This window comes from Parambassis ranga, chromosome 9 (genome assembly GCF_900634625.1).
Source record: "Parambassis ranga chromosome 9, fParRan2.1, whole genome shotgun sequence".
NCBI lineage: Eukaryota > Metazoa > Chordata > Actinopteri > Ambassidae > Parambassis > Parambassis ranga.
Window position 1 is genome coordinate 17,552,911 of NC_041030.1, and position 27,191 is coordinate 17,580,101.

Below are 27,191 nucleotides of genomic sequence, written 5' to 3' on the forward strand. Positions count from 1 at the left end.
TGGACAAACACATATATGTGTATATATATCCTTACAGTGGTTCCATAATGCATTTCAATGCAAGTTTTCTTTTTCATAAAACAGGCAGGAGCCACCATTTAAAACTTTAAATACGTCAGTTACTGCATAATTGTGTTTTGCCAGAACATAAACTGTTGACATGGAATCATAATTTTATGTAACCTATGTAATTTTAGTTTATAAATGCCTCCTGCATTAAAAAAAACATAATTTAATATGACGTGCTCTTATGTAAAGATATTTGACTCTATCTCTAAACTTATTACTGGGCTTCATTGGTTTTCCGTCATCTAAAAACATGAAATTTGTACCGATGTGCCACTCAAGCGAGCAAGAGGAAATGGAGAGGAGCATCAGCTAAATGCCTGAAATACAAAATCTAAATGTAAAAAGCAGCTGACATTTTTGGTCTCCTCTTCACAAATTAATGGAGAGAGAGAGAGAGAGAGAGAGAGATGGAAGGGAAGGGAGAGAGTGGCAGAATAAGATGGAGGGAAGGAGAGAGCGAGTGGGAGAGGGAAAGAAAGAGAAATTAAATGGAGGGAAGGGACTGTAAAATGAGAGCGTCATTTCCAGGAGTCAAATTGAGAGAGGGAGAGACGAAGAGATAGAACAGGAGGGAGGAGGGATGAAGACATTTGGTAGATATGAAAGCTAACAGCCCATCTAACCACACACACACATATATATATATATATACACACACACACACACACACACTCACACACCACTCTTACAAAGATCCCAGGGAGAATTGTACTTTCAATTTCCAGGCCCTAATTGCATTAGAACTGCCCTGCTCTCGCCTCCTCTCTCTCCCTTCCCTTTCCTTGTGTCTCTCACTCATTTTTCTCTTCCTCTGTGCTTCCCCCAAGCTTCCAAGGGATTGTTACATGGTGCTCAGCACCTCCGCTGGGCCCTCCTCTTTCACTCCATCTTTCTCTCTACACAACACTCACATTTCCTCTCTGCTTTGTGCCCACTTTTGCCATTTTGGCTTATTTAATTTGCTCCCTCTTGTGCTCTCTCTTTCTGGGTATTTTTACATTGGTCTCTCTTTGTCTCCTCTTTTCTCTTTTTTTCTTCTATCAATTAGTCAGACTCCACCCTCCTTTTCCTGTCTGTTCTCTTTCCTGCCTACGTCTGTCATTCACCCCCCCCCAAACCCTCTTTCCCCACCCCCTCCAACCCTCTTTCCCCACCCCCTCCTGCCTGTCTTTTTTTCCTCTCTGTGTCACCTCATCAGTCTGTTTCTTGCCCACTTCTGTCACTTGTACTTATAGCTAACCAGGCTAATTTTGTGTGGATGAGATTTTAAGCTACAGTCTGATTTGCATCTCTCTCCCTGTATCTTCACTGTGTATTGATTCGTCTCCTGATAAATCCTCTTTCTATTTACGATAAAGAAAACCTTTTATTTGTCCTAAAATGAGGAAAATGTATTTATTTTTATTAGTCTGTTGACCTAAATACTGAGTTTTCCTTTACACACCTAACCGCCGCCAACCCGGAGGCATGAGTCTCCTCTCGCCTTTTGATCGCTGGTGATGTATACTTGAGCACAACACAGCACTTCATTTCAGCTGCTTCTGTGGCCCATGAGGATACTGTGGTTGGACTAAGACGCTCCCGGGTGGGATTATATGTAACTGAGCATGAAGGAGGTTGTTCTTCAGTTTCTGGTTTGATTCATGGACCGAAAAAAAAAGTCAAATCAGCTGATCTTGTTGGAAACTGATACCTTATAGTTTCCCTCCAGTGAGTGACCCCATTTTTATGTTACGGTCTTGTGGGTTTTACTGCCAATCACAAACTACGAAAGCTTGATCTCACAGAAAAATGTATAGCAGTAGCTGCAACTTACTTTAAAACATGTAACGAACACTCTGGTGGTCTTTTCTTACAAGATGATAAAGTGTTCATTATGTGAACTGCAGCATGTAAACCTACACACTCATTTTGAAAAGGTAGCAGTGCATTGATAAGTCCGTTACAGGCATAGAAAAGATACTGACAAAAGAGAGAATAAAAGCTGTTAAATGTTTGTCAAGGCCACAATACAATGAAGTTTTTTTTTTTTAATTATTTTGCAATGCTGGGTGTAAATCAAGTGGCAGGTTGCTTGAAGCTGACTGGTATTTGCATTATATCAAGTGAATAGTCTAAATATTGAAAAAGAGAAAACACTTCTTCTTTTCAATACAGACCGCCTGGAGCAAATATGAATTTGATGCTTATTTAATTAACTTTGCATGCAGATAGAAAGTAAAAGCAGTGGGCTCCTTCATTGTCTTATAGCTGTTGTCATTTCCTAACTCGCCTTCAAACTTAAATTCTAATTCTAACACACACACACACACACTTCTCTCTCCCTCTCATCCCTCTTTCTCATATATCTGTTGACTGATTGGAGTGAACCACGGCCGCTTGGTATGGTAATGAACCTGCAGCTCAGGACATGCGGGTCCTCAGTGACCCAAATACATACACTGTCTCACACATGCATAGACTGTGTCATATGTGTTGATTAATTGGGTGTTTGAAGGCTGGTAACAAGCCAATATTGTAAGCAGAAATGAGTGTGTGCTTGTGTGTGTGTCCATCACAAGAGATTAAGAACATATCTGTGGATGTTTCCCCTGAATTATGAAATAATTTTTTTGTCTTCACATCAACAAAAAAAGACAACTATGACTAGCTGTGCAGTTAAAACAAACATAACAGCCCTGGGGAGTGTGTGCATGTATTAGATTGATTCCACAGTGTCTTGCTGAATATCAGTGTAAATTAGCAAACATCTATTTAGACCACTGCTGAGAAACAAACACACACAGAAAATAGGGGAAATGAGAAAACAATAGATCCAGACATAAAGATAAAAAAACAAAAATGGAGAAAGGGGCTGCTTTAAAAAAACACAGAGATTGTGAAAATGGTAAATCTATAATTGAGTTTGAAACCTGTGTGTGTGTCTGTGCTTTCATCAACAGATTATTGATTTTGTTCAGTCCCTTCTTCCTTCCTCTAACTTCCTGTTACAGAGAACCAATCGGAGGAGACAAATTAAGATGCCACTTAGCATAACTGCTCTGCTAAGAAGTCTGCACACATACACACACAGGCATCTTTAAGCAACAAAGATAAACAAGTGTTCTAATTAAGAATTAATTACGTAGCAAAGCCTCCGAGAGAGGTAAGGCCCCGTGGAGAAATGAAAACAGAGTAGAGATGGAGACAAGGTAGGGGGAGACACAGAGGCTGGAGGAAGGGTGGGGATAAAAAAAAGAAGAAGAAAAAGAAGAGGTGAGGCAGAGGAGAATGGAGAGTGGGAAGAAGGAAGCATGGGAGGCCGAAAGAGGACTTTTCAATGCGGGAGAGGAAAGAGAGGACCTTTACTATCATGAGATAAATGTAGGTAAACAGGTGCAGTGATTAATCATTATTAGAAAAGGGCAGAGGTATTGCTACAAATCAGACCAAAAACCAAAATCAAACCCAAAATCAGATCAGATGTCTCCTCTCTCAGCGGGAAGGTGAGAGGTGTGTAACGACACTTGGTGGGAACATACAGCATCTAAGACCTTTTAACATAACAGGTTATTTAGTCATTAGAAGCGTCACTGTGATACGAAGGCACGCTTCCACTGCACTATATGCTGCATCGCTGTCCGTGGTGCTGAAACCTGGAAGACTCCACATACCGCTGTACTCTCTGCTGTATACGACTGTTATGATATGTAACACTGAGCATGCATTTAGATAATCTGTACTGTTTCTTGGCCATAACTTCAATTATTGTTATTATTATTTTCTTGTAAAAAGATATTCAAGCACAGAATTTGATGCACCTATCGATGATGTAAAAGAGGATCGTTAAAATTCTGATCTTGCTCTGGGTTCAGGCTGTGGGTTTCTGTAAAGACAATTCTAGTTGTAAAAGTCACAATATTAATAGAATATTGTGACTGTAAATGTAATGGAATTGCAAATTATCCTGTGATCTTTCACTGAAGAAGCTCTCCTACAGATATCAATAATAAGGGACAATTCATTTGTAGCATTAGCTATCCTTTACAGCCAAGCAACAATCAATATATTGTGTAACCATAGGTCAGTCACCAACAGAAAAAACAGAGGTTGAAAAGCCACAAGAAGTTAAAATGGTTAATAAGAAATCAATAGTTAAAGGTAAGAGGAGTGGTAATTGGTTCTGAAGTTATCAATACAAACTCAGGGAACAAAGGGTGTAAAGCATATTATGATTGTAGTACTCTGTTTTGACCACTGATTCTCACAGCATAACAGACACTGTAGAGTTAAAACACTCAGAAATGACTTTACAAGGTACGGTGAAGAATTCAAACTACCGACTCTGCTGCAGGTGAGCTCTGTGTATTGGCAGATAGATTGTTTGTTTGACCTGCTACAAAAAAATGAGGTTAAAGGTGCTGGTAAATGACGAGGCTTATATTGTTTGCAGAGATCAATGACACAGAGGTGTCTTTGACCAGAGTAATGGCACCAGCACTAATTTAAACTTCAGTTCTGTTCATTTCAGTCAGCTGATCTGTGTTTCTATCTCACTCTCTGCTGCTCATTTTGTCTCCCCTTCCCTTCCCTTCCCTTCCCTTCCCTTCCCTTCTCTCTCTCTCTCTCTCTAACAACTCTTTCTCCCTTCCTCACCTCTCCTCTCCTCTCTAAAAGATGAAACCAATTTTTCAGCCCCCACAGAAGACAAATTACTCCTAATAATCCCTCGTTTCCTGAAGAGGGCCTCTTTCTTTCAAGCTCAGCCAAGAGACCAGAACCTTAATGGATATATGGAATTAGGAGGAAAATGTCAGAAAGGGCTCGGTAATGACAGCCAGTGTTCTGGTTTTCATTGCTGCCTTGTAAAAGAGAACCCACTGCACTGCCATATTAGTACGCTTCATAAGCTGACTTTTGATTTTGGAGGTGGTAAATGATGGCTGAGGTGGAGCTGAATCACCCAAACAGATGAGACAGAAATAATGTTTCAAAGCCAGTGCAGAGCACTCCTGATGCAATTATGCATGATGCTTAGCTTTTATGCTGTTTAAACAGCTGTGAGAAAGATCCTACATTTTGCTAGGTGGTTATTTCAGTTTAGATCCAATCTTCAGATGTACAATTGTTTAAAGAGCAGGATGTGAGGCCCTGAAAGCTTTTACACCCAGCTCTCTTTGAAGATAGTACACTATTTTATTCCTTTCCTCAAACACCTCCCCAAAAAGTCAGAGCTTTCATCTTGGTGACCTATCACAAAGACCCCTCTCAATGACAGGCACCTTAAACAACCAACCAACAATCAACACCTGGTCAGGAGTTCTGGTAAACAAATCAGAAGGCCCAGATGGCTTGTAATAGCAGCCATTTTGATGCTTTTATCTAAAGAGAGGTGCAAAAAAACAGATGGAGAGACAGGAAGTAAAAAGGGATGTGAAGGTGTGTATTTGTTTGCTTGTGTTACACTTTAGAAGAAACTGTAGATGTGAATAATAATGTTGTATCTACACAGAGAGATGGGTGCCTCCTCTCTTTTTTAATTCATTCTTGTATCCAGGGAGCTGGTGGACATTCGAAGAAATAATTGGTATATTATTTATATGTATATTGGCACGTGTCATCTGTCATTTCTCAATGACAGTGCAAAAAGTTGGAGCTCATAGGGGTTCTCTCACACCATCTTCTTGAAAAATGCTAGCAAAAATCCCAACAGCAGTGCTATTGGATGGGTTCAAGCTTCAAGCTTGCATTTGCAGTGTGTGAAAAAGACAGGAGGTGCAGAAACCCTGAGCAAAATTGGGTTCTGTCACAAGGGCTTTACTGTTTGAAGGAGGGCTATCAGGCCAGATTAGCTCTACCTCAGTGGTAATGGAACTATATAGAGGCATTTTGAAAAGCATCTTTCTCCAGCCAGAGGTTCTGGGTTGCTTTAGCCGGAGCAGCAATGTCAGTTAAGGTTGTGAATTTATGACATATTGATAGTATTTTATCTTAAGATTTTTTTTTCACTTTTCCTAGTGTTCCCATTAAAGGCATTTTTAGCTCAAATTGGGCTGAAGCCGTTTCTGGTGGTGGGTTGAAAGAATATTTTTTTCCAGTCTTCCTACCATTTTAGGGTTTGCTGGTTACTGAAAAGGTAAATGAACCTGACAGTGACACCTGCCAGCAGGACGCATATAGCAGAGAAGCATTTGTGCATGAAGGCAGGTGTGTCCGTAACTTTTCTTGCAATTATAAATGCGCGTCTTTGTCAACCAAGACCAACCTTTGTTGGGGTTTGTGAGGCTGCTTGTGATTTTGAAACCTGTGAGGGTAACCCCTGCTGTGAGTGTGTGACCGTGAGGCTTGTAGCAACAGGAGGGGGTAAACAAGCTGACCTTTACTGCTTTGATCACCCTGAAGGAAGACGGTGGGCTGTGGGTGTCAGCGTGAAGGTTGGGAGGAGGAGGAGGTGGAGGCGGACGAGGGGAGTTTATTCCAGCATAAGAAATACATCCTGCTGGCTATGTCAATATGTCTGCTCACAGATATCTATTATCTGTACTCATCTATCCAGCCATGCCTTACCTCAGCCAGCGGTACGATGCCCTGTATGTCGGCATTGCTGATGTAGAGGTGCGAGACTTTGTCTGTTTGCCGGGATGCTGTCTGCGTGCCAGCTGGGTATTCAACGTTCCAGTGTAGAGTTTGGGTTGGCACCAGGGTGATCACGTTGTCCACCTCAAAGTCTAGCTGCATTACCTCATATGAGGGATTTTCGAATCTGCAAAGATAGAAGGGTGTTGTTAGAGAGATCCTGAATGTGATGTGATTTATCACCCAGGAGCGGACTGACAGGACAAATTATTTATTACAATACAAAGAAAAACACGATTAGCATGACCAGCTAACACAACAGAACAGAAGGCACCTTAGCAGCCACTTCCTCTAATATACTATCAGGTTCACCTTCTGCTTATACTGTGGCATTGTCAGTAGTTGCTTATGTCAGGGGTTCAAGTTCAACCCTCTGCAACTTGAAAGAAATCCTCCTTTCATTCAGGCTTCGCTATTCACCTCAATTCATATGTACTGAAATGTGACTGTCATTTTGATAAGTTGGATTCCTGCTGCACATCATGCCCTTACAACCTTGCAGACTGTTATTACCTGCTTTGCTTCTCCGCTTGTCAGACATCCTGATTCTATCTGCTGCCACTGTGAATTACACCCCATTTTGTCATTTGTCACTGCACAGATTTCTCGCATCCTAGACCTTAGCCGAGGGTGTCATAATTCATGCTGTGTGTAGAGGTCAGCACCAGTGGTCGTATTCCAGATAAATTAAAGAATGACCAACGAGCCGACAACCCAATTAAATATTTGTACAAGTGCAATGAAATGCTTTGTTTGTGCCACTTTAAGCCGTTACATGTAGAGCAGAAACAGCACAGCATGCCTTAAATAAAAACGCTATCTGAAAAGTGACAGGACGTTTTCTGCGGTCAAGATAGCAGTGAAATATACCCACTTACAGTTCACAGTAAGTGCAACACAAAAGGTCTCCTGGGTGATATTTTGGAGATAAACATTCGCTGCGCAGCACAGCGGACTGGTTCACAGCATCAAGAATAATTTAGATACAATTTAGTGACAGAAAAATATCTCTGTGCTGGACTCCATACTTTAAATTCCTCTGTTTCCTATTCTTGTTTCTACCCCCCCACCCCCCCACCCCACACACACACACACATAAACAGGCAGTAGCTAGTAAGGTAAGCGGCTGTAAATTGATTTTCGAGCCAATGTTTTATAGCGATGTCTACTACAAAACACACACACACACAGGTATATATGGGTTAAAGGTCACGACAAAGCCAATTGCTGAGGGTATGTGGTATCTGCTGTGTGTGTGTGTATCTAGGGAGATGGGATGTGTTACACAGATAGATTAAGGAGTGAAAACTGATGGGTGTCAGGTCCCCTTGACCTCCACCAGATCCCCTATCACACTTGCTTTTCTTTCATTTGTCTCTCCCCATCTGTCTCCCTTTCTCTGTCCCAAACCTAACCTGACATCATCGCAGCCATTCCTTATTTGATAAATACCCGCAGCTTTGTTAGCACTAAGGTTGAACAGATCTGATGTGGGACTCTTTTCTCATTCTGTAAACCTTTAATAACAAATGTATCAAAGCAATGGACGCCACAGCATCAAAAATACCCCTACTTTTCCTGCAAGTCTATGTCAAGCCTTTCCTATTTGCAAGATGAAAGTGTCTGGTAAGAACACACCTTTCCCATCTGTGCATCAGATTAGGGCAGTCATAATTCAGATCAGAGTTATGTAGCAGCACAATCATACAGGGCTGTAATGTTCCTGAAATGCACCAGTCTAATGTTCCTTTGCTGTATTTCATCCATTTGCTCTTATTTTGGTGCTGTCAGTGAGGATAGAAAGACACACCCCATTCCCAATGTTCTGCGAGTCACTATGTGTGTGTGCCCATCAATATGGCTTCTTCTTTAACCTCAAAGGACACGGCAGCAGTAGCCGTATTTCATATTTTCCAGAGAGAAACCCAAAACACAGCAGAGCTTTAGACACATACACACTGAGACACAATGCTCTGTCACTCTTGTTTTCTGTTCCTGTCTCTCTCACACTCACAGACACATACACACAGGCAATGCCCTAACAACACACTCCTCTCTCAGCCTCACACACACACATACACTTACACATTTACACGTGTACAAAAAAAACACATCCAAAAATTGTTGAGTGTGTTTGGGTGCAGTGTAATCGCTGGAGCTGAAAAAGCAATGTGTCTGCAGTGACAGGTTCATTCAGGTGTTAGCTCCATCCCAACCACAGGGCTCCAAAACAATATTACACTGTCCTCTAGTGCATATACACACACACACAATCTCACACATACACACAGTGGAACATTGTTCTCCAGCACTCGAAACCATCCAAACAAAACCGCTGCACAAGTTCACACTTTCTCACCACCTCTTGAGCATGTTTTCCTTCAGGCAAAGCCAGCCTTCAGCTATTATCCCTGCTACTGACACTCTGGTGCAACTTTACAGCGCTGGTCTGGACTGGGTCAACATGTGTTATCTGACCTGGTTTTACAATCGTCCTCACAACCGAGGCCACACAGTTTTTACAGTGTCTGGCTTTCATGAACAGGTGCTTCTGTGACAGATAGGAATTTAATTACGAGGGCATTAGGTAATCAACTGATCTAGAAAGGTAATTATGGAGGAAGCAAGCAAGTAAGAGAGTGATTGGGTGAGTAAAAAAAAAATGCAAGAGAAAAAATGCACTGAAACACAAATACACTATCTTGCAACTTCTAAATGCTGAAGCAGATTTCTAAATGGATCCATATCTAAGAGATTAAAATTAAGGCAACTGGACTTATAGAAAATGGTAGATGGTCAGTATGTTTTATGTACTACTTCGCATTAACCCCTTTCATCCACAAAAGCAAACACTAATAGTGGAACTTAAGGTTAAGTGTCTTGCTCAAGGCCTGCACTCAGGGCCAGAATTGATCCATCAACCTCTCAATTAGCAGACAACCACGCTAGCCACAGCCACACTAGAGAGAAGCTAATCGTAAAACCTTGAAGGCTTGTAAAACTGCCAGAAATTTGAACTCAGTTAGCATTACACATACCTGTGAGTGGTCAATTTAACATGCTTACCTGCCTTTTGAGGCTGTTCTGGGTAAGTTTTGTGTAATGCTTGTTATGGTTGCATACTGAAAATCTCCAGGACATGACTGGGGCAGGCTCTAAAAGCAAGTCAATCTCCACTGACCTGTGTGTTGAAATATCCAACCTCTTTGCCCGTATTTGGAGTTTAGGTGGACTGTGATGCTATCAACAAAGAAAAGGTTAGAGTCTTGAAAGAATTGGTGATGTTTTATTTTATCTGATGTTATTGGACATTTCTCTGCACTGCCTCTCTTCCACTATTATGTGTCTTTAGAAAATGCGATCTGAGACAAAAGTACATGAGGCAGGATGAAGAAAAGTGGCTACAGCACCAAACAGAAATGACCACAATCCATTACAAAACAACTATTTGAACACTTCAAAGGGTTACAACATCTGAAGATGGACTTTTATATCTCACTCACCTGTATAGTTAGATAGCTTGATACACAGCAGGGCTGACAGATACACATCTTTTTTGATAGTGAATGTTTCCCTGCCTAGGGAGGCTGCCCTGGCTTAGCCTATAAACCCAGATAAAAAGATACACTTCTGGCAGCAGCGAGTGTCTTCTGAGACGTGCTGGCTGGACAGACACACACACACACTACTGTGTGACTTGTTTGGCACTTTGGAAGTCTCAGAGCTGATTAGGGAAGATGATTGACTATTTTTTTCTCTGTTTATCTATTTAGCCATCAATTAAACTATTTAGTTTCCAAGCTGGGTCAACTGAGATAAAATCCTTCTTGCTGCCTCACTGACTGTTAATGCCGCATCTTTAATCACCTCTCTGTTTTACCATCTCCTTATTGCTCCTCTGTTTGTTCCTTTTAGCCATCAGTTGACCTGGATGTTAGATCATCCTTGTAGTATTAGATCTATCAAAGTCAGGATTGGTTGGATCACAGTCCTTGGTTTTAGACAAGCCTGGTTCCCAGGGGAGCAGTTGTATCAACACTGGTGATCCTTGTTACTACAATGTGACCAAGATTCCTGTTTTAGGACTATGGGTCAGTGTGAAATCTGGTACAGACACCCAGGCCTGAAGATGAACTGTAATAAGTCCTCTTTAATTTTTGTTTATTAAGCTGGTTAGCATTTTCACATTTAGGATATCAACATGCCATCATTGGCATTTAGCTCAAAGGCAAGCGGCCTGACAGAGTTGCTACAGTGACTATAGACTGTTAGTGTTATGTTCAGTGACATCTACAAAAGAGACAGGCTAATAGAGAAAGGGAATCTTAGATGAATTAAAAAGGTTTGCTGTCTCTTTAACGTACCCTTTGCATTTTTGAATGTCTTGCATTGTGTGTCTCTGTGTGAAGCAGTCATTCGTTGACATGACAAAAAAAAACGTGGCACATTGATCCAGGGGGGTAGCACAAGGACACACGCACAGCACCTCCAACAGCCTTGGACACACTGTCAAGGACCCGTTTATCTCTCTGTCACAGCCTAAATAACAAACACACATTACATTTGAGCCGAGTGGTGAAACAAAATTCAAAACCATACATTTATCATACAGCAGATTGTGAAAAATCAACGTCCCTCCAATTTTGTTTTCTGAGAAGTTCGTCCCGCTGTGGCTCCTCTAACTCACACCATGTTGCTAACCTCTCACTCACTTGTCCTCCGGAAGAGAAGGAAGAGGGAGCTGGAGGGAAATTTTTTCTTTTAAGTCACCCTCAAACTTGGACAAGAAAAAAAAGACATATACAATCCATACCCACACACACACACAGACAAGCACACCATGCAGCAAGTGTAGGGAGGACGGGTTGTCTTATCAAAGTGTACTGTAGAAAGTGGTCGTCTCAGGGGAAATTCAAAGGACAATAGAGAACAAAGACACACACAGACACACACACAGACACACACACACAACAATAACAGACATGCACCGCTGGCAAGAAAAGAGTGAAAATCCCCTGGGAGAATACAAGCCAGGGAAGAAAGGATGGAAACAGGAGGATAACAAGAAAAAAAGGCAAAGGTACGATTTTTCTCTTTTTGCTCAGAGGAAGTTGTCACTTACAGCATTTCCCCTCAGCACCTGCACAGCCAGTGGCTGACAGCAGGTGTGTGTGTGTCATACAGAGAGACACGGGGGGCTTCATAGAGGAACATTCAATTTTAGATAGATAGATAGATAGATAGATAGATAGATAGATAGATAGATAGATAGATAGATAGATAGATAGATAGATAGATAGACAACCACATACACTTGTCAGATGTTAGCTGCTACAGGGAGACAAAGACAGAAGTAACTGCAAAACGATGCCAGGCGGAACCACATGCTGACAACACACTGTCACACACGTCACCCACCTTCACCTTCACTGTGTGTGCAAGTGTGAATGAGAGAGAGCCTGTGTGTGAGTGGGCATGTGTGTGACAGCTGGACACAGAGATGCAACGCACGGTCGCAGACAAGCCCTGTCAGTATGGCTTAAGACAACCTCAAAGTGTGTGTGTGTGTGTGTGTGTGTGAGAGAGAGAGAGTTTGTGTCCACTTGTGTATGGATGCATATCACTGTGTGCATTTTTGTGTGTGTATTTTATCCCAGCTCGGCAGTCTGCCGAATCAGCTATTCACACTTAATTTCAACAGCTCTATGGGCACTTGGTTGCACACATGTATTCATGCAGCACACACACACACATACACACACACCCGCTGAGCCTTTTTAACCTGGTTTAGCCTCCACTGACCGGCTGTCAGATGCGGGTTGCCATCAGTTATCAAACCCTATAATGTCAAGGGAAATGGGAAAAAGGGCTAGAGAGAAAGACGGAAGTAAATCAGGTGCTATTTTAAGCTCTCCAGCTGTAGAGATATCCACATTATATGGTACTAAATGCTTAATGAGTGATCTTAGTGATGCAGATTATTAGGTAACAATGTTCCACCTAACCTGATCTAAATACTGTATATATTTGCCATGTACTGTAGAATTGCTTTTGATGAGTGCTACAATAAAATTAATTAACAAAGCGAGGAATCATTTTCAATTATTAAAAAAAACATGGTGGCTCTCATGCACAGCATAGGATCCTTCTTCAGGATGCAAATACACGTTGATACTTGTAGACATTTTAAACATAAATATGTGTATCCTCAGTTAATGTAAGGTACACGGAAGATATGTGAAACCTTGTGTGTGTGTGTGTGTGTGTGTGTGTGTGTGTAAGAGAGAGAGAGAGAGAGAGGCACACATACACACACACACAGGGAAGCAAGTGTGTGTCCAAGCTGTCAGGAATACAGTGAGGTTGTCACTGAGAGGACAGAGGGGACTCTGGGGGAATGAGTTTGCAGAAACAAAGGACGTGCATGGACTCTCTCTCTCTCTCTCACACACACACACTAGAATATACAGTGTGTGTGTGGGTCAAGCTCTATGTGTGCATTTTGACACCACCATGTGCACCACCACTGTGCATGCGACCCACTAACACATTATCATTTGGTGAATGTTAAAAGGATCAATGAAACAGAGCAGCTGTTGTTTCGGGTTAGTTGGGTCTCTGTATTACAAAAAGCTGTGTGTGAGGTACTCCACGACTGTACTTGTCACACTGCAGGTTGGAGTCATGTGCTTCCTCTTAATTGCCTTACTGGTGTGATTATGTCTCTCTCTTTTCATTTCTCCATCGCTATTCCATCTTCCATTTTTGGGAGATGGGCCACCTCATCTCCAGCTCCCTCTCACTCCTGCTATGCCAGCCATATCCCTGTCTGATTGCACACAAGTCCTTCTCCAAAATGCAAAGACCCCCTCCCAAGCACTTATAAACACACACACACACACAGACCTATGTCATCTCATTCTTGTTCGCTTCTTCCTGTTCATACCTACCCCCTACCTGGACAACCAAATAGTCTCCTCTCTCTGTAAAACACACACAGACACGCACGCTTGCTACACAGACACCATCTGCTTTCATCCCCTTTAAAACAAAGAAAGACACTCATTTGCTCCCTCTTTCTTCATTTTAACAACAGTTACACATTCTCTCTTTCCATCACGAACACACTAGGGGGGCAAATACAAACCCCCTGCCCGGATAGATCCCAATATGCAACATGCAAATGCTTTTAAGAGAGGCCCAGCAAAGGGACACCTGTGTGTGAATACTCATGCATACTTACAATAAATGTTCTCCCAGGTGTCATGTTTAGTCTTTTTCAGTGTGTGTGTTTTTTATGGATTCAGTGCTTTGTTTTCAGGACACACAGCAGAAATGGTTGGGGAAGATTCAGGAAGGATGGAAGTAAAGACAAGAGCTTCACCTTTAATTGTAATGATTCAAACCCTAAACTGTATAGGTCTTTTTCAAGGCCATAACTTTGCTCCTTGTTTCATTTTAAACTTATTACCATATACTTGAAAGCCTTGGAGAGAAAGAAGAAGAAGAAGAAGACGAGACAAATGAGTTGAAGACACATGCAGAGACAGACAGATAGAAGAAGAAAACATGTACTGAAGTGAAGAAAAAAAACATGTGAGCAGCGAGAGACTTTACATCTCAGCAAGGATATCTGCATTAGACTCCATTAAGACTACCCCAGTTTGTCTAATTGCTGCAAAATAGCGAGATATGAATTATCATCTTGATGAGATACAGATCATGTGCCGTTAACGAGTAAATTCCCGGCATTCATTTTCTCATATCTCTGAAGATCTCATTAAGTCACACATCTCCTCCCACTCACTTACCTCAGACAACCCCACTTTGTGTGTGAGTGTGAGAAAGCAAGCGCTTAAACCCAAACTCTGATAAAATGACAGTCACTCGGTATCTTTTAAAGGATTTTCATATGTCACAAAAACGGTTGCCATTTTATAACTTCGGATATGAATCTCACTTTATTCCTCTTGCATATATAAATGTAAGCCAAAGACGTCTCACCCTCTGCAGGTGAAACAAATGGAAAGAGTGAAACACGATTACTGGACCAGAAACCCATTCTGCCTTTTCCCTCTTTGTAGCATAATGCACCAGAACCTTGCATTCTATCCAATAACCTTTTCAACTTGAATTGATAATTCCAGTTTTCTTCTTGAATTACATGTAATCATCAGCATGCCATGTGAGTCATGTACTGCTTTAAAAGCAAGCATGCTTTTAAAAGAGAGAACAGCTGGGAGGTATCCTGGTTAGTGTTATTAAATGTATTAGGCCTGGATTGTCACCGGAAAAGGAACAAAATAGTTCTTTACAGCAGGTAAAAATAGACAAAATGGATTTCGAAGCACACCGGATAACTTTTTATTATCACTGATTTTTTTTTTGTCATTGGTGTTACAGTTGGGCAAAACTATTTTTTCCCCTTAGCAGACAGAAATCACCTGGCTATACACCATGTCTGCTTTGATTTACACTTTATTGGTTCCTATTGCACTTAAATCCCCTTTTGCCAATCTCACACACTCATGCAGACACACACACAGAGCAACACAGTATCGATCTGTGGGGGATATGTGAAAAATCTGGTGCAAAAGCAGAGCGACAGCTACCAAACAAACACACACATTTAAAAATCAAAAACCCACAGTGCAGTCACACACAGGGAACTTTTGATGCCGTCACCCCAGCCTCCATCCCAACTTGATAACCACACACACACACATACACACACACAGAGAGACCTTTCCAGTGTGCCTGTAATCAGATATTGATTTAATGCACCACTTGGTATCACATCCATCTCTGCTTTTCTCCATCTTCTCTGATATTTTTGTGCTTTTTTTTGATATTTGTCCGGGGAGGCGAAGACACATCTTTTGAGTTATGGCCTATACTTGGCCCTGCCGGGACAAAAATGAAATTTCTTTGTTTAATTTATTTGAGGATTGACTGTTTCTCTGAAAGAGAGACACAAAAGGAAGCATGGCTCTTTGTAGCAGGGGTGAGCAAGGATGCAGACCACTGAACCTCCAGACTATTATCACAACATTTCTGCTGTAGTGTATTATGTTTGATATTTATTTTTAAGATATTTATAAGATATTTTTTACCCCATCTTGGGAAGCCAGAGGTCATGCTCACCACTAGGAAGAACATAAAAAACAATGCTCCTTGGACTATTGTCAGGGATTTGGTCTGATGTGTGGGTGATCCGAAAGCTAGTTAACGAAAACACCATTATTGTGCTAATATTTAATTACTGTCGCTTAAAGCTAAAACAGCTACTCTGGGATTCCTGCTAGCTCAGTTGATGAAGTGGCACACCATGTACCTGCTACTTACTGTGGAAACAAAATGAAAATTTGACATTTTAGCACAGTGGTGTGTTTTCTAAAGAGCAATAATCCACAGCGCACTGTGATTTACAATGAGTAAGAAGAGCCAAGAGGGTTTTAAGTAATCTCCGCCTTGTGGCTTTTTGCTTGAATAGGACTCAACTCCCACAGTGAACATTAACCATGGCATATGCAAAATAGCCTGTTTTTTTTTATTTTTTATTTTGTACATTTTGTTTGTAATGCTACTACATTAAACATGGGCATGAGTACAACATTCCCTCTGGTGGCCTTCCTACTGTTTAATAACCAGTTATGCTTGCTGATTATGTTCCACGCACTCTACACCAATCTATGTGTGGAAATAAAGAATCTAATTTATGTTATATGTAGCAGGGAGACATAAAGAGATCAATTAGTAGAGCTGGTGCCGAAAAAAAGGTGAACAAAGCAGAAAATATAAAGGGAAAATGCAGAAACATAACAGAGAATAAAAGAAGAATGGGAGGGGGGACCTTTAGTCAACACAAGAAACAGAATAATAAAGAGGAAAACAAAAGAGAGGGGCACAAAAGGAGCATTTTGTCATTGTGTGATTACCAAAACAGACACAAACTGTTTGAAATGAAGAGAAATGAAACGACTTTTGAAGTTCTTTAATGAAACATATCACAACAAAAACAGAGGAGTAAGTAGCTAAAGTGGGATGTACGCTGCTGGCCTGCAGCACTCTGTCAGAACTATGACAGAACACAAGCTCCCTGACTAACACAACACAACCTAGAGGCTGCAGGTAAGAAAAGGTGATAACCGAAATGCCAAAATATTCTTGCAACAACTTGGCTAATTACTCAGCCTTTATCTCCTCTTTTCGCCCCTCAGCAGGTGTTACTTTAGATAGCTGTTGTTGTTTAATGACCAAAACAAAGCTTAATAAAACCTTTTAATACATAAAATATGACACCAGAAATACGTCAAATAAGAGAAGAAGAAGAAGAAGATGTATTCTCTACACTCTTGTCTTTTTAAAAATTAAAAACTCCCCCGCCAACAGAAGAAACAGCTGGAAGAGTTTCTCTTCTTTCAGCTGAAACACTGAACATACAACATCACAGAATGGGAGAGAAATCCCCACCACACACACACACACACAGAGAATTGTACTTGTGTCCATTACATCAGGACAATTCTCCATGGTAGGTATGTACATCTGTCCATGTGTGTATATTTCTAAGGCTTTCTCTACCACACTGTGTCTGTGTGTGTGTGTGGAGAAACTCCTCTGTGGTTCCTTCATTGCGTCGCACATTGACATGTAAAATCTTTGTCTCTACAGTGAACTCATTTTCATAGTTTTTTTTATCATAACTTTTTCATTGTTTTGGCTTCAGATTGGAAAATGACTCAATCGTTGGCTTTGTGCTGTATGATGGATTTCTTTACGCCTACACACAAGCACACACACACACACACACACACACTCTGACAGAGAGAAAAAAGAGAAAGAATGAATTATTAATCATGCCGTCTAATTATGGTGTGTGGCCCTGGGAGAGATATGATCCTGGGGAAATCACATCTAACAGTCATTTATCACAACAAATAGAGTGAAAAGCACTGGTTAGAAGAGAAGAGAGGGGAGAGAGGAAACCAGAGAAGAAGCGAGAGGGCAAGAGAAGAGGGGAGATAAAAGGCCAGCACGGCTGTCAGACTCTACTATTAAAATATGCTAAGGAGATGCAAGGATAGGGAGTCGAGAGGAAGGGTAAAAGGAGAGTCTAAAGTAGCGAGTTAAGAGATGCTCAAGGGACACTAAGAGCTTCTAAATGCCCCCCAAAAACTGGGTTTACAGGGCACCTATGATACCTCACAAAGTATAAATATGTTAAAAAAGAGCAAAGGCTATAAACTTTTCATCAGTTTATAAAAGGTTTAAGTTACATTCAACTTTGGTTACTACATGCTTTAATAATAATAATAATAATGCATTGGTCTTATATTGCGCTTTTCTGCTCTGTTGGGCAGGCACTCAAAGCGCTTACATGTTTACATTATGCCAACTGCACTGTCTTGCACCATTGCAACTTTTGCACTCTCATACCAGTCTCAATAAGCTGTTATAAGTTAAACCATTCCTGTTTATATTATGCCAACTGCACTGACTTGCACTATACATCTTTTGCACTCTTACTGCATTGTGCCTTCATTATGTGCCTTGTATTTTGTGTGTGCCTCATTGTAGGTACATTTTTTTTTACACTTTATATTTATCTTTAGTTTTTAGTTACATGTTATATGTTGCGGAGTGAAGAGTAACGCAATTTCGATTCTCTGTATGTCCAGCACATATAGCAGAGTTGACAATAAAGCTGACTTGACTGACTTGACTTGAGATGCATTATTCTTTCACACCACACATGGCAGTGGTGAGCTACCAGTGGTAGGGACGTGGCTGCCAAGGTGCGCCTACGGCCTCTCCGACCACCACCGATTCATTCATACTGGTGCACTGGAGGCAATGCGGGTAAAGTGCCTTGCCCAAGGACTAGGGAGGAGCTGGGGTCGAACCGCTGACCTTCCGGTTATTGGACAACCCTGCTCACCACTGAGCCACTGCTGCCTCTAAGGAGGAGGTCAGCCTTATAAGAAGCAAGTGGGAGCCCTGAACTGACAGGGGCCATAAACAGCCGGTGAAACTGAAAACACCTGTGTGGGTGTTTGCTGCCCTTTGCTGCTTAAGGTCAGCTCCACATTTTTGACATGTCACTGTAGAAAAACCACAGGTGTAAATAATGAAATTAATAACGGCTGAGTTCCATTTAGCAGCTACACTTTCAGGGTCCTGGCTGTGCATGCTGGCTCACTGTCACATACTGTCACGGCTCAGGGGACACTTCAATAGATCACAGCCACTGTTAATGCTATTTTTTAACTACCTATTTGGGGAAAAAACTGGCTATAGTGACCCACACTTTGATCACTAAGCAACCACTACAGTCAAATCAGCAAATGCTAGAAATGCACACGCACACATACACACAGCGACGCCTCCCTCCATCCAATGAACCACCATATTTGGAATTGTGCCTAGCATATATTTAGCCACTCATAATATACACAGGGGCATGTGAGCTGTGCCATGACATGCTGTGCTGGGCTGAGCTGAGAGAGTGACTGAATCAGGGCAGGTATCAAATCCAGCCTGTCAGCCATGCAGACCAAGGGCCCACTCAGGCCTTTACAAAAAAATAAAATAAAACACCAACTCCCAGAAGGCCGAGCTCTTCGCCTCTCCGCCTTCTCTGCCTGACAGCTCAGAGGGAGGTGGTGTGATGGTGTGCGCAAGTGCATGCATGTGTAGGAAGGCAGGATTAAGGGAGGGGGGAAAAAAGGGAAGTGATCGAGTGAGAGAAACACTGAAGTTGGGAAAGCAGCGGGAGCCTGTGAGACAGACACACAGACAGGGGTGTGTTATTGTACCTTTATTTCCTGTCAAGGTTATAGAAATTATTGAAAGTCTGTCACAATACAGTAGCTGAGGAGGAACTGAGAGAATGTCTGCAGCCACTCATTCGGGTACATGTGCAGGTGTGTTTTTATACTGTACATGCATCAGTACATGCTTTTGTTCACATTTGTGTGTGTGTCTGTCATCTTATTTTGGAGGCCAAATGCCAAGGTCCCCCCCCTTCACCATGCCCGAAGCCCTTTTATGTCAGATGGTAAGTGGTCTGGCTGCAGCGTGAAATGAGCCTGTGGGTTTAATTCCCCTGTTCATACCAGTGACCCTGCCAATCAAACACTCGGGGTCAGGCAAAAAAAAAGAAAAAAGACTGAGTTGAAACTGAGGGGAACAAAAAAATAGCAAAAAATAAAAAAAGGGGGGGGGGGGGGGCAGTGACAAAGAGGGCAACAAAAAAAAAGAAAAGAGAGCAGGTGATATAAAAATGCTGAGCGCCCTATCACTGGGGCATATTTGTGTGTTTGAATTAATGGATCTTAAATGACACCAGCTTTCAGAAAGGTCTCCGTACACACACACACGCACATAGATATGCACACACACGCCCACTCAGTGTTCTTGGAGTCAATTGGCAAGTAAATGCTAGGACACTCTGGGCGTGTTGACACCTCTGGCATTAGAACACTTACTGTCGATTAGAGTGGCAGGCAGACAGGTCACTTTACGGAGGAGACAAAGAGAGAGGACAGTGTGGCAGAAAGGAGGTTTGGACTTTTGATTTTCACTGATGAGACATCTGACAGAAGAAGAGCAAGTCAGATCCACACACACACACAGACACACACACACACACAGAAAAGGCAGTTGTGAATAGCAAAAAATACTTAATGCTTCCAGGCAGCCTGGCACAAATGGCATTTAAATAAAACAGCCAGAACATCTTCTCCCACTTTATCTTCCTCAGCCTCCAAACATTTAACAGATTGACATATTTATCATCCAGCTTTTGGGTACCTACACTTAAGTACTGCCATTACTGTATATCTGCCACTAGAGAGGCACTGATCTCCCCATGTACCATGGGGACTTTATGTACATGCTACTTTTGAAGCTATTTGGAGAGGCTGAAAGCGATGAAAAGCCCATTCAGGAAGTCAGAACAGCTATCTTCAGCTTAGTTATTTTCCCTCTGATATTTACCTGGCAAGGAAAGCATTAAAAATACCAAAAAGTCAGATTTTTTGTATTTTGTAATAGTTGCAGGTCCTCAAATGGCAACTGGAGACTTGTTCCAACAGTGAGTTAGCCTCCCAGTTAATCAATAATTTCTGTTTGGGGATTGAATTTTCACTTGTTTAAATCACATTAAAGTCGCCCATAGTTAAGGATCACTTTGAGTGACCGGCGGGTGCTGTCACAGACTGCTAACCATCTGCCTAGGCATCACCAACTCACCTCAGCAAAACTTTGATGTGTCTGTGTGTAAATATGACGCAGCATGTGTGCTGAGCCAAGTTTTCCTGTGGTTAAAGGTTAAGCTGAGGCCAGTAGCTGCATACAGATGAAGCTTGCTACGATATATATATATATAAAATTCTCCAAATTAAACTCACACTGCCATGCTCTGGTCTTACAAGAAGTGTTGGATTGGAGTGCCTTTGTGAGTAACAATAACAACAACAAGACATCATTTTCCATCTTTAAAGAAACATTTAAAGGACAATACTGACCCTGACTGTGGAAAAGTCTACATCATGTTGAAGGCTGCAAACAGGCTTCTCACATCATTGTAAGTGACATGCAGCAGGACGTCTTAAGACATGAATAGAAAGCTAACTGGAGCAGATCAGAACAGGACAGCATGAGATTTCCAAGTCATGAGTGCAAAGGAGGGAGATTGGGGGGGGGGGGGGTGATGAAAGGCTCAGATGAGGAGGTGAGAAGAGATGGTGAGGGGAGAAGGGACGAGAGAGAGAGAGAGAGAGTGGCATACAGAGACAGAGACAGTGATTGAATGTTGTTATTGTGGTTGCAGAGGAAGACAGAGAAAGCAGCGAGGCGTTTCCTTATCACATTGTGTTGTGTGTGTGTGTGTCTGCTTGTGTGTAAAAGAGAGAGAAGGCTGGAAAGAAAAAAGAGAAGCAGAGGGGGAGACACCAATCTTTCTCTCAACACTGCCTTTTCCTCTGTTGAGAATTTAAAACAGTAGTAAGTGCAGCATGTTTTCACACTGTTCATGCATTCATTCATGTTTCTGAGAATAAGATGTGATAAGATAAGATAAAACTTCATTAATCCCAGAGGAAATTCCTTTGCCAGAGGTTACAGGTTACATCAAAATATAAGAGTATGACTAAAATATAATAACCAAAATCAATAAGTACAGAATACTCCTCATTACACTGATGATGTGCATGCTGTGTGTTGTTTTCGTTGTGGCTGTAAAAGGTGGATTTTCGTGTGTGTTTCTGTCTTTTTAATTCCTCTTTGTTTTGGACATATTCCTCAGTGCTTTCCGTTTATAAATGCAGTAAAGTGATTGTTATTGAAGTCTTTTAATGTGAAGGAGAAGCAAGAGGCAGGTTTGAAATTGCCACACGGTGGTGTGCAGTCAGACAGAGAGAAACAGAAAAAAAAAGACTAAAAGAAATCACAGGTACACAGAGGCAGAAAGAAAATGAAAAGTCGAAGGAGGAAAAAAAGACAGAGGGAGAAGAATACAAAGGGAAAGTAAAAAAAAAAAGAAAGAAAAGAAAAGAAAAGAAGCTGAAAATGAATGGCCTATCTCCATAAAGGTAGCCGTGCTTCTCATGGTGGGAGCTATGCAGCTAAAAGTCAACAGCCGGAGAATGGATGAGACTGATTGAATTTATAGGAGCTGTTTCCTTAGATCAATGCCACACACACACACACAAGCTCAGACAGACTAAGAGAGAAAATGCATGTAGGAAGCAGATTTGTTGTCCATCAATACCTCACTTCCTCCTGACCTCAGGACAAGTTAGTAGGAGTGAAAAACAGCAGCACTGCCTTTTTTTTTTTTGGTGCAACTTTCTTTGCATGGAGTCTCACATGACATGAGGAGTAAAGTGAATTCATGTGTAGAAGCACTGAAAAGCTCACTTTAAATTTATAGAGATTTCTCATGGAGCTTTCTTGTCGTATTTAAAACAAAATCAAAAAAATAACTGTATCTGCAAACCCCTTTATTGTCAGAGTGTAAAGCACTTAGTGGCATTTTAACTGACTCGCCAATGTGAAGCATCCACAAAGGCATTATTCATCTGAAAATAAATAAATAAATAAAAATCAGGAAACAAATGTGACACACACACACACACACACACACTTCTGCTGAGCCTAAGTGGTGAGTCCAGCACTATTAGTTACTGATGAAAAATGAGGGCAGGCAGGAAGACAGCGAGAGCGAAGCAAGCACGAGAGAGAGAGAGAGAGAGGGGGAGAGCAGAGTGCAGCGGGAGAGGAGAAGAAGGAGAAAATTAAGAGACGGAACAAGGACCTCTTTATGAATCTGGATGTAAGAAAGAGGGGATGACAGAGAAAGGACCAAGAGAACCGAGAAGAGCTGGTGAGGGAGAGAAATGGGTTTTTAGTGAGAGAGCTGAGAATTAACAGAACGTGAAGAAGTCACAAAGAGAGAGGACGCACAAAGCAAGGAAAAAACAGGAGGAGGTGTCATTCACAGTACAGCTGTCTAACTTTAATACACTGCATTCGTACGTCTTTGTGTGACTGTGGTTGCACAATTTGCACACACATCAGGACAAAAAATGTGTGAACTGGTGTGTTAAGAGGTGACAAAAAAACAGAGAAGGAAGTTGAAAAGAAGCATTGATGTGTGTGACAGAAAAAAGTAAGAGAATTAATCTTCCATGAACTTATAAGTACAGGTTTCAAAAGGTTGAGCAAGTGTGTGTGTGTGTGTGTGTCTGTATGTGTGTGTGTGAGGTAGAGACAGAGAAACAGTAGGAGTTGTAGGAGGATAAATCTTCTGTGAACCTTTAAATCAAACTCTAAAGGTGGAACAAGTGCGTGCTTGTGCATATGTCTGACTGTGCATGTGTGTGTGATCTACTACTACTTGAATTTCTCCAAGCGCACACACACACACACCTACTGTATGCGAGCAAGAGAGAGACACAGAGTGCATGGATCTCATGAGATTAATCCAGGGCATGTGCCTTGCTCGAGGGCATAGCAACCCAACACATCAACATGACGGATTAAAAGTATCACCGTAAATCCTCTTTTCATCACGAAAGCCTTAAACTCAGTGTTAAAAGAGAGGCGACGCCATTGTTGCGTTCCCTCTTTGCTCTTCTACAAGTTTTTTTTTTCTTCTCAGTGTGTTCCTGGCAAAGACATTTCAGATTATATTGTTGAATATTTAATGGAACAGAATTGAAATCGTGATTGTTACACAACATTAAAATGCATTATAAGAAGTGTGTGCGAAGCCTTTGCTGTGTGTGTGTTTTTTATTCCAGTGAGGCAAATACATCAGGCATGGCATGCTACACAGGTCACCAGCTGCAAGCAGACTGTTACAGTATGTGTCAGAAACCCTCGTTTTATCTTATTTCACCAATGTCACCAGCCCATTAATCAGCCACTTATACCTCCAATTAGCATTGCATTAATTAACAATAAACTAGCATGAAATGCCACCACATGCTGTGGTTGATGTCCTTTTTCTTTGGTTGCATCCTTGATCTTGTCCCTTTACCATTTTGTTGGGACTTGCTAATGTGCTAATCAGAGCAGAAGAAATGTTTAGCTTTAGGCAGTGAAGTTTTGGCTGCACTTTGGCCCTCTGCCAGCTAGCTCACACACACACACACACACACTCACACATATTTTAAATATTTGATTCTGCAAATTGCACCAACAACTCCTATTACATCAACTTACAAATCCCTGGAGGGTTACTTTAATCCCTCTCAGTGTCAGAGACAAAATGGACTCGGTGACAGTGGCACACAGCTCGTGTCAGGACCACATGGGTGCTGGTAAATGCTAAAGGGACGGCACTTATATAGAACACTTCTACCTTAACAGACAAAATGCCTTACAATTTGGCTTTCATTCGCCCATTCACTGACGCACAGATGGTCACTGACCTGCCTGCTGAGAGCAAATTGAGGTGCAGTGTCTTGCCGAAGACAATCTCCTCAGCCGCAGCTGCTGCCAACAATACTCCAATCCACTGACCCACTAATGATGCATTCACAAAAGTTTAGAAGTGAAAATGCATTTTTCTCTTTTCAGTGACCTGTTGTCTCCTCGTTTTGTCGGTCATCAGTGATTATATGTGAGTGATGATCAGGTCAGATTTAATGAAGGTTTGATAACAAAAAAATGAGCAGAGGATAGTGTGTAAACATGTGTACACACCTTCCCAGTGCTGCAGGTTTGATGAGGCATGCATATCCATCATGCATGCATGTGAGGACTCATTGTGATGTCTGCATAGCCATCTGCTCAGTCCATACATGCACGTGTCTTGGTGTATGTTAGAAGACATGAAAGGGTCAAGTGTAAAAATGCCTTGGGGTTATCATGAAAATCATCCATAAACTTCCAGCATGGCCACCTTTTTCATGCTGCTACATTTTGATGGCGTTTTCTTGTGGGGTCTCCTTTGCTTTGAGTGACAGCTCTAATTTTTTTGCGCCAGGCCTTACAGTCGTCAGTGTGATGGCCAGAATGATCCTTGAGAGATTAAAGTCTGTTAAGATAAGTAAGCAGCTGCTGTTGATCGATATCAGAGGCGGTTATCACTAATGCTGGCAGACAAGAGATCGACAAATGATTATGTGGTCTCCTAGCAACAGCAATATGCACCTCGCTGTCAAAAACTGTCACCAGTGTGATCAGAATCAGAGCTTCATGTTCAAGGAACCCCTTGAGGAGCAGATTCTTTCCCAAGAATTTACTCAGAGTTGTATTTGTATTGCACTTTTTGGTGGTTATTTGTCTTGTGAAAGCCACCAGCTGGAGAGCAGAGTTCACACACGTTTCTCTTTGCCACTACATCACCGAGGCTACATGGCGAGACTGCAGAGACCCCCCTTTTTTTTTTGAGGGAAACTTGCAGCAGTCGCTTGACACAAAACCACACCTTTGTTTCTGGCTGATTTTAAATGCAGTGTCGAGCCTTCTTCTCACCCCCCTTGTCTCTGACAGTTTTTCATTGGATCTGACACTGAACATAACCTGTAAAACGCCTGACTCAGCAATACTGGGGAGGAAGGAGGAGGGAGGAAGATAGCAGGAAGAAAATGGTGGGAGACAGAAGTAAAAGTAGCAGAGAATGAAAGATGAAAACAGAAAAGTAAAAAGAAATGCTCGTTAGCACCTCACTGGCCCAAATAAACATAAGATGACACACCTGACTGATAATTAGTCTCAGGAGCATTAGTGCCTCTGTGTGCATGTGTGTGTGTGTGTAAGCTTGTAAATGTAGGTCTGAGTGTGTTTGTGAATTATAGTGAAAACCCAACTCCAACACTGAGTGTGTGTGTGTGTGTGTGTGAGACAGAGAGTCCAAATGTGTTTGTGTGTAATGGAAAAGAGGGCAGAGGCCTTTGCATGTGTCCAAGCTAATGGGTATCCTGGCACACATAATCAGAACCGTTAATCACAGGGAGAGGAGAGAGAGAGCCCGAGAAAAAGAGGTTTCCACTGATGCTAAAATGAGGTGGCGAGGAGCGAGAGAAAGAGGTTGAAAAGTCAATAGCGCCAGAAAGGGAGGGCGGGAAAGGGTGAAATGGAACAGGGCTGTCATTTCATTTAATAGGTGACCCATTTCATCAGTTATGTGTTGTTTTTTTGTTGGGCAATAAGCACTTCTTTACTTTATCTCTTTGCCCATATAATTTAATTATATGGGCAAAGGGGAAAATGCAGAAAAATGAGCATGATTGTGACATGGAGGGAAGGAAATGGGTTTTACTTGTAGTTAGCTAAGTTACGTCATTAGTCAGACTGTAGTTCAATCCTTAAGGGAATATTCAATATGAAAAATAGTCTTTGTTATTGTTTCAGTCCAAAACAATATCTGTTAACAAAAGGGAATTACGCCTGTTAGATGCCAAGTCATATAAGATATGCAAAAAAAGTATAACACACCATCTTCTTTGTGTTTCTTTTAATGCATGTTAGATCACCCTCCCAGCTCCAGGGCTACTTTATTTAATTGTCTTTTCATGCCACAGTCTACTTAATTAGATGTTATAAGCTCATCATTGCTGTTGTAGGTTTTGCCACTTGTTCATGTAAGTAAATTGAAGAAAATAACATTTGGAAATAAAACAAACTACAAGATGGACCCAGAGGCTGCTGCTGGGTTTCAAATGACAATGGAGGGAGGATTCCTGGATCTTTATTTCTGCTCTATACTTTTCTATATTTTCTATTCTGCATAAATATGACACCAAACATCAGCTGATTGTCACACGGTTCATGAGACATCCTGAAAGTAGAACGAGAGAACTTGAATCAGAATTCATTGTTCCATCAGTGCTGGCAAGTTGTCCTGGTTCAAATGCAGCAAAACAGGCTCAAACCATGAAACTACAACTACCATGTTCAACAGATGGGACAGATTCCTAACACTGGAACGCAGCGTCATTCTCTCTACCAACACTTGGCTTCTCATTTAAGCCACATAATTCTTTTCTGGT

The 27,191-nt window shown here is 41.6% G+C and overlaps 1 protein-coding gene across 1 annotated transcript in view; it reads right to left on the reverse strand.

Annotated features, from left to right (window-relative positions):
* LOC114441524 (transmembrane protein 132D) overlaps nt 1–27,191 on the reverse strand; it is a 169,723-nt gene that overhangs the window by 35,069 nt on the left and 107,463 nt on the right. The window contains exon 5 of the mRNA XM_028414495.1: nt 6,616–6,811. Within this exon, the coding sequence (XP_028270296.1) occupies nt 6,616–6,811 (196 nt within the window). The remainder of the gene's footprint in view (nt 1–6,615; nt 6,812–27,191) is intronic.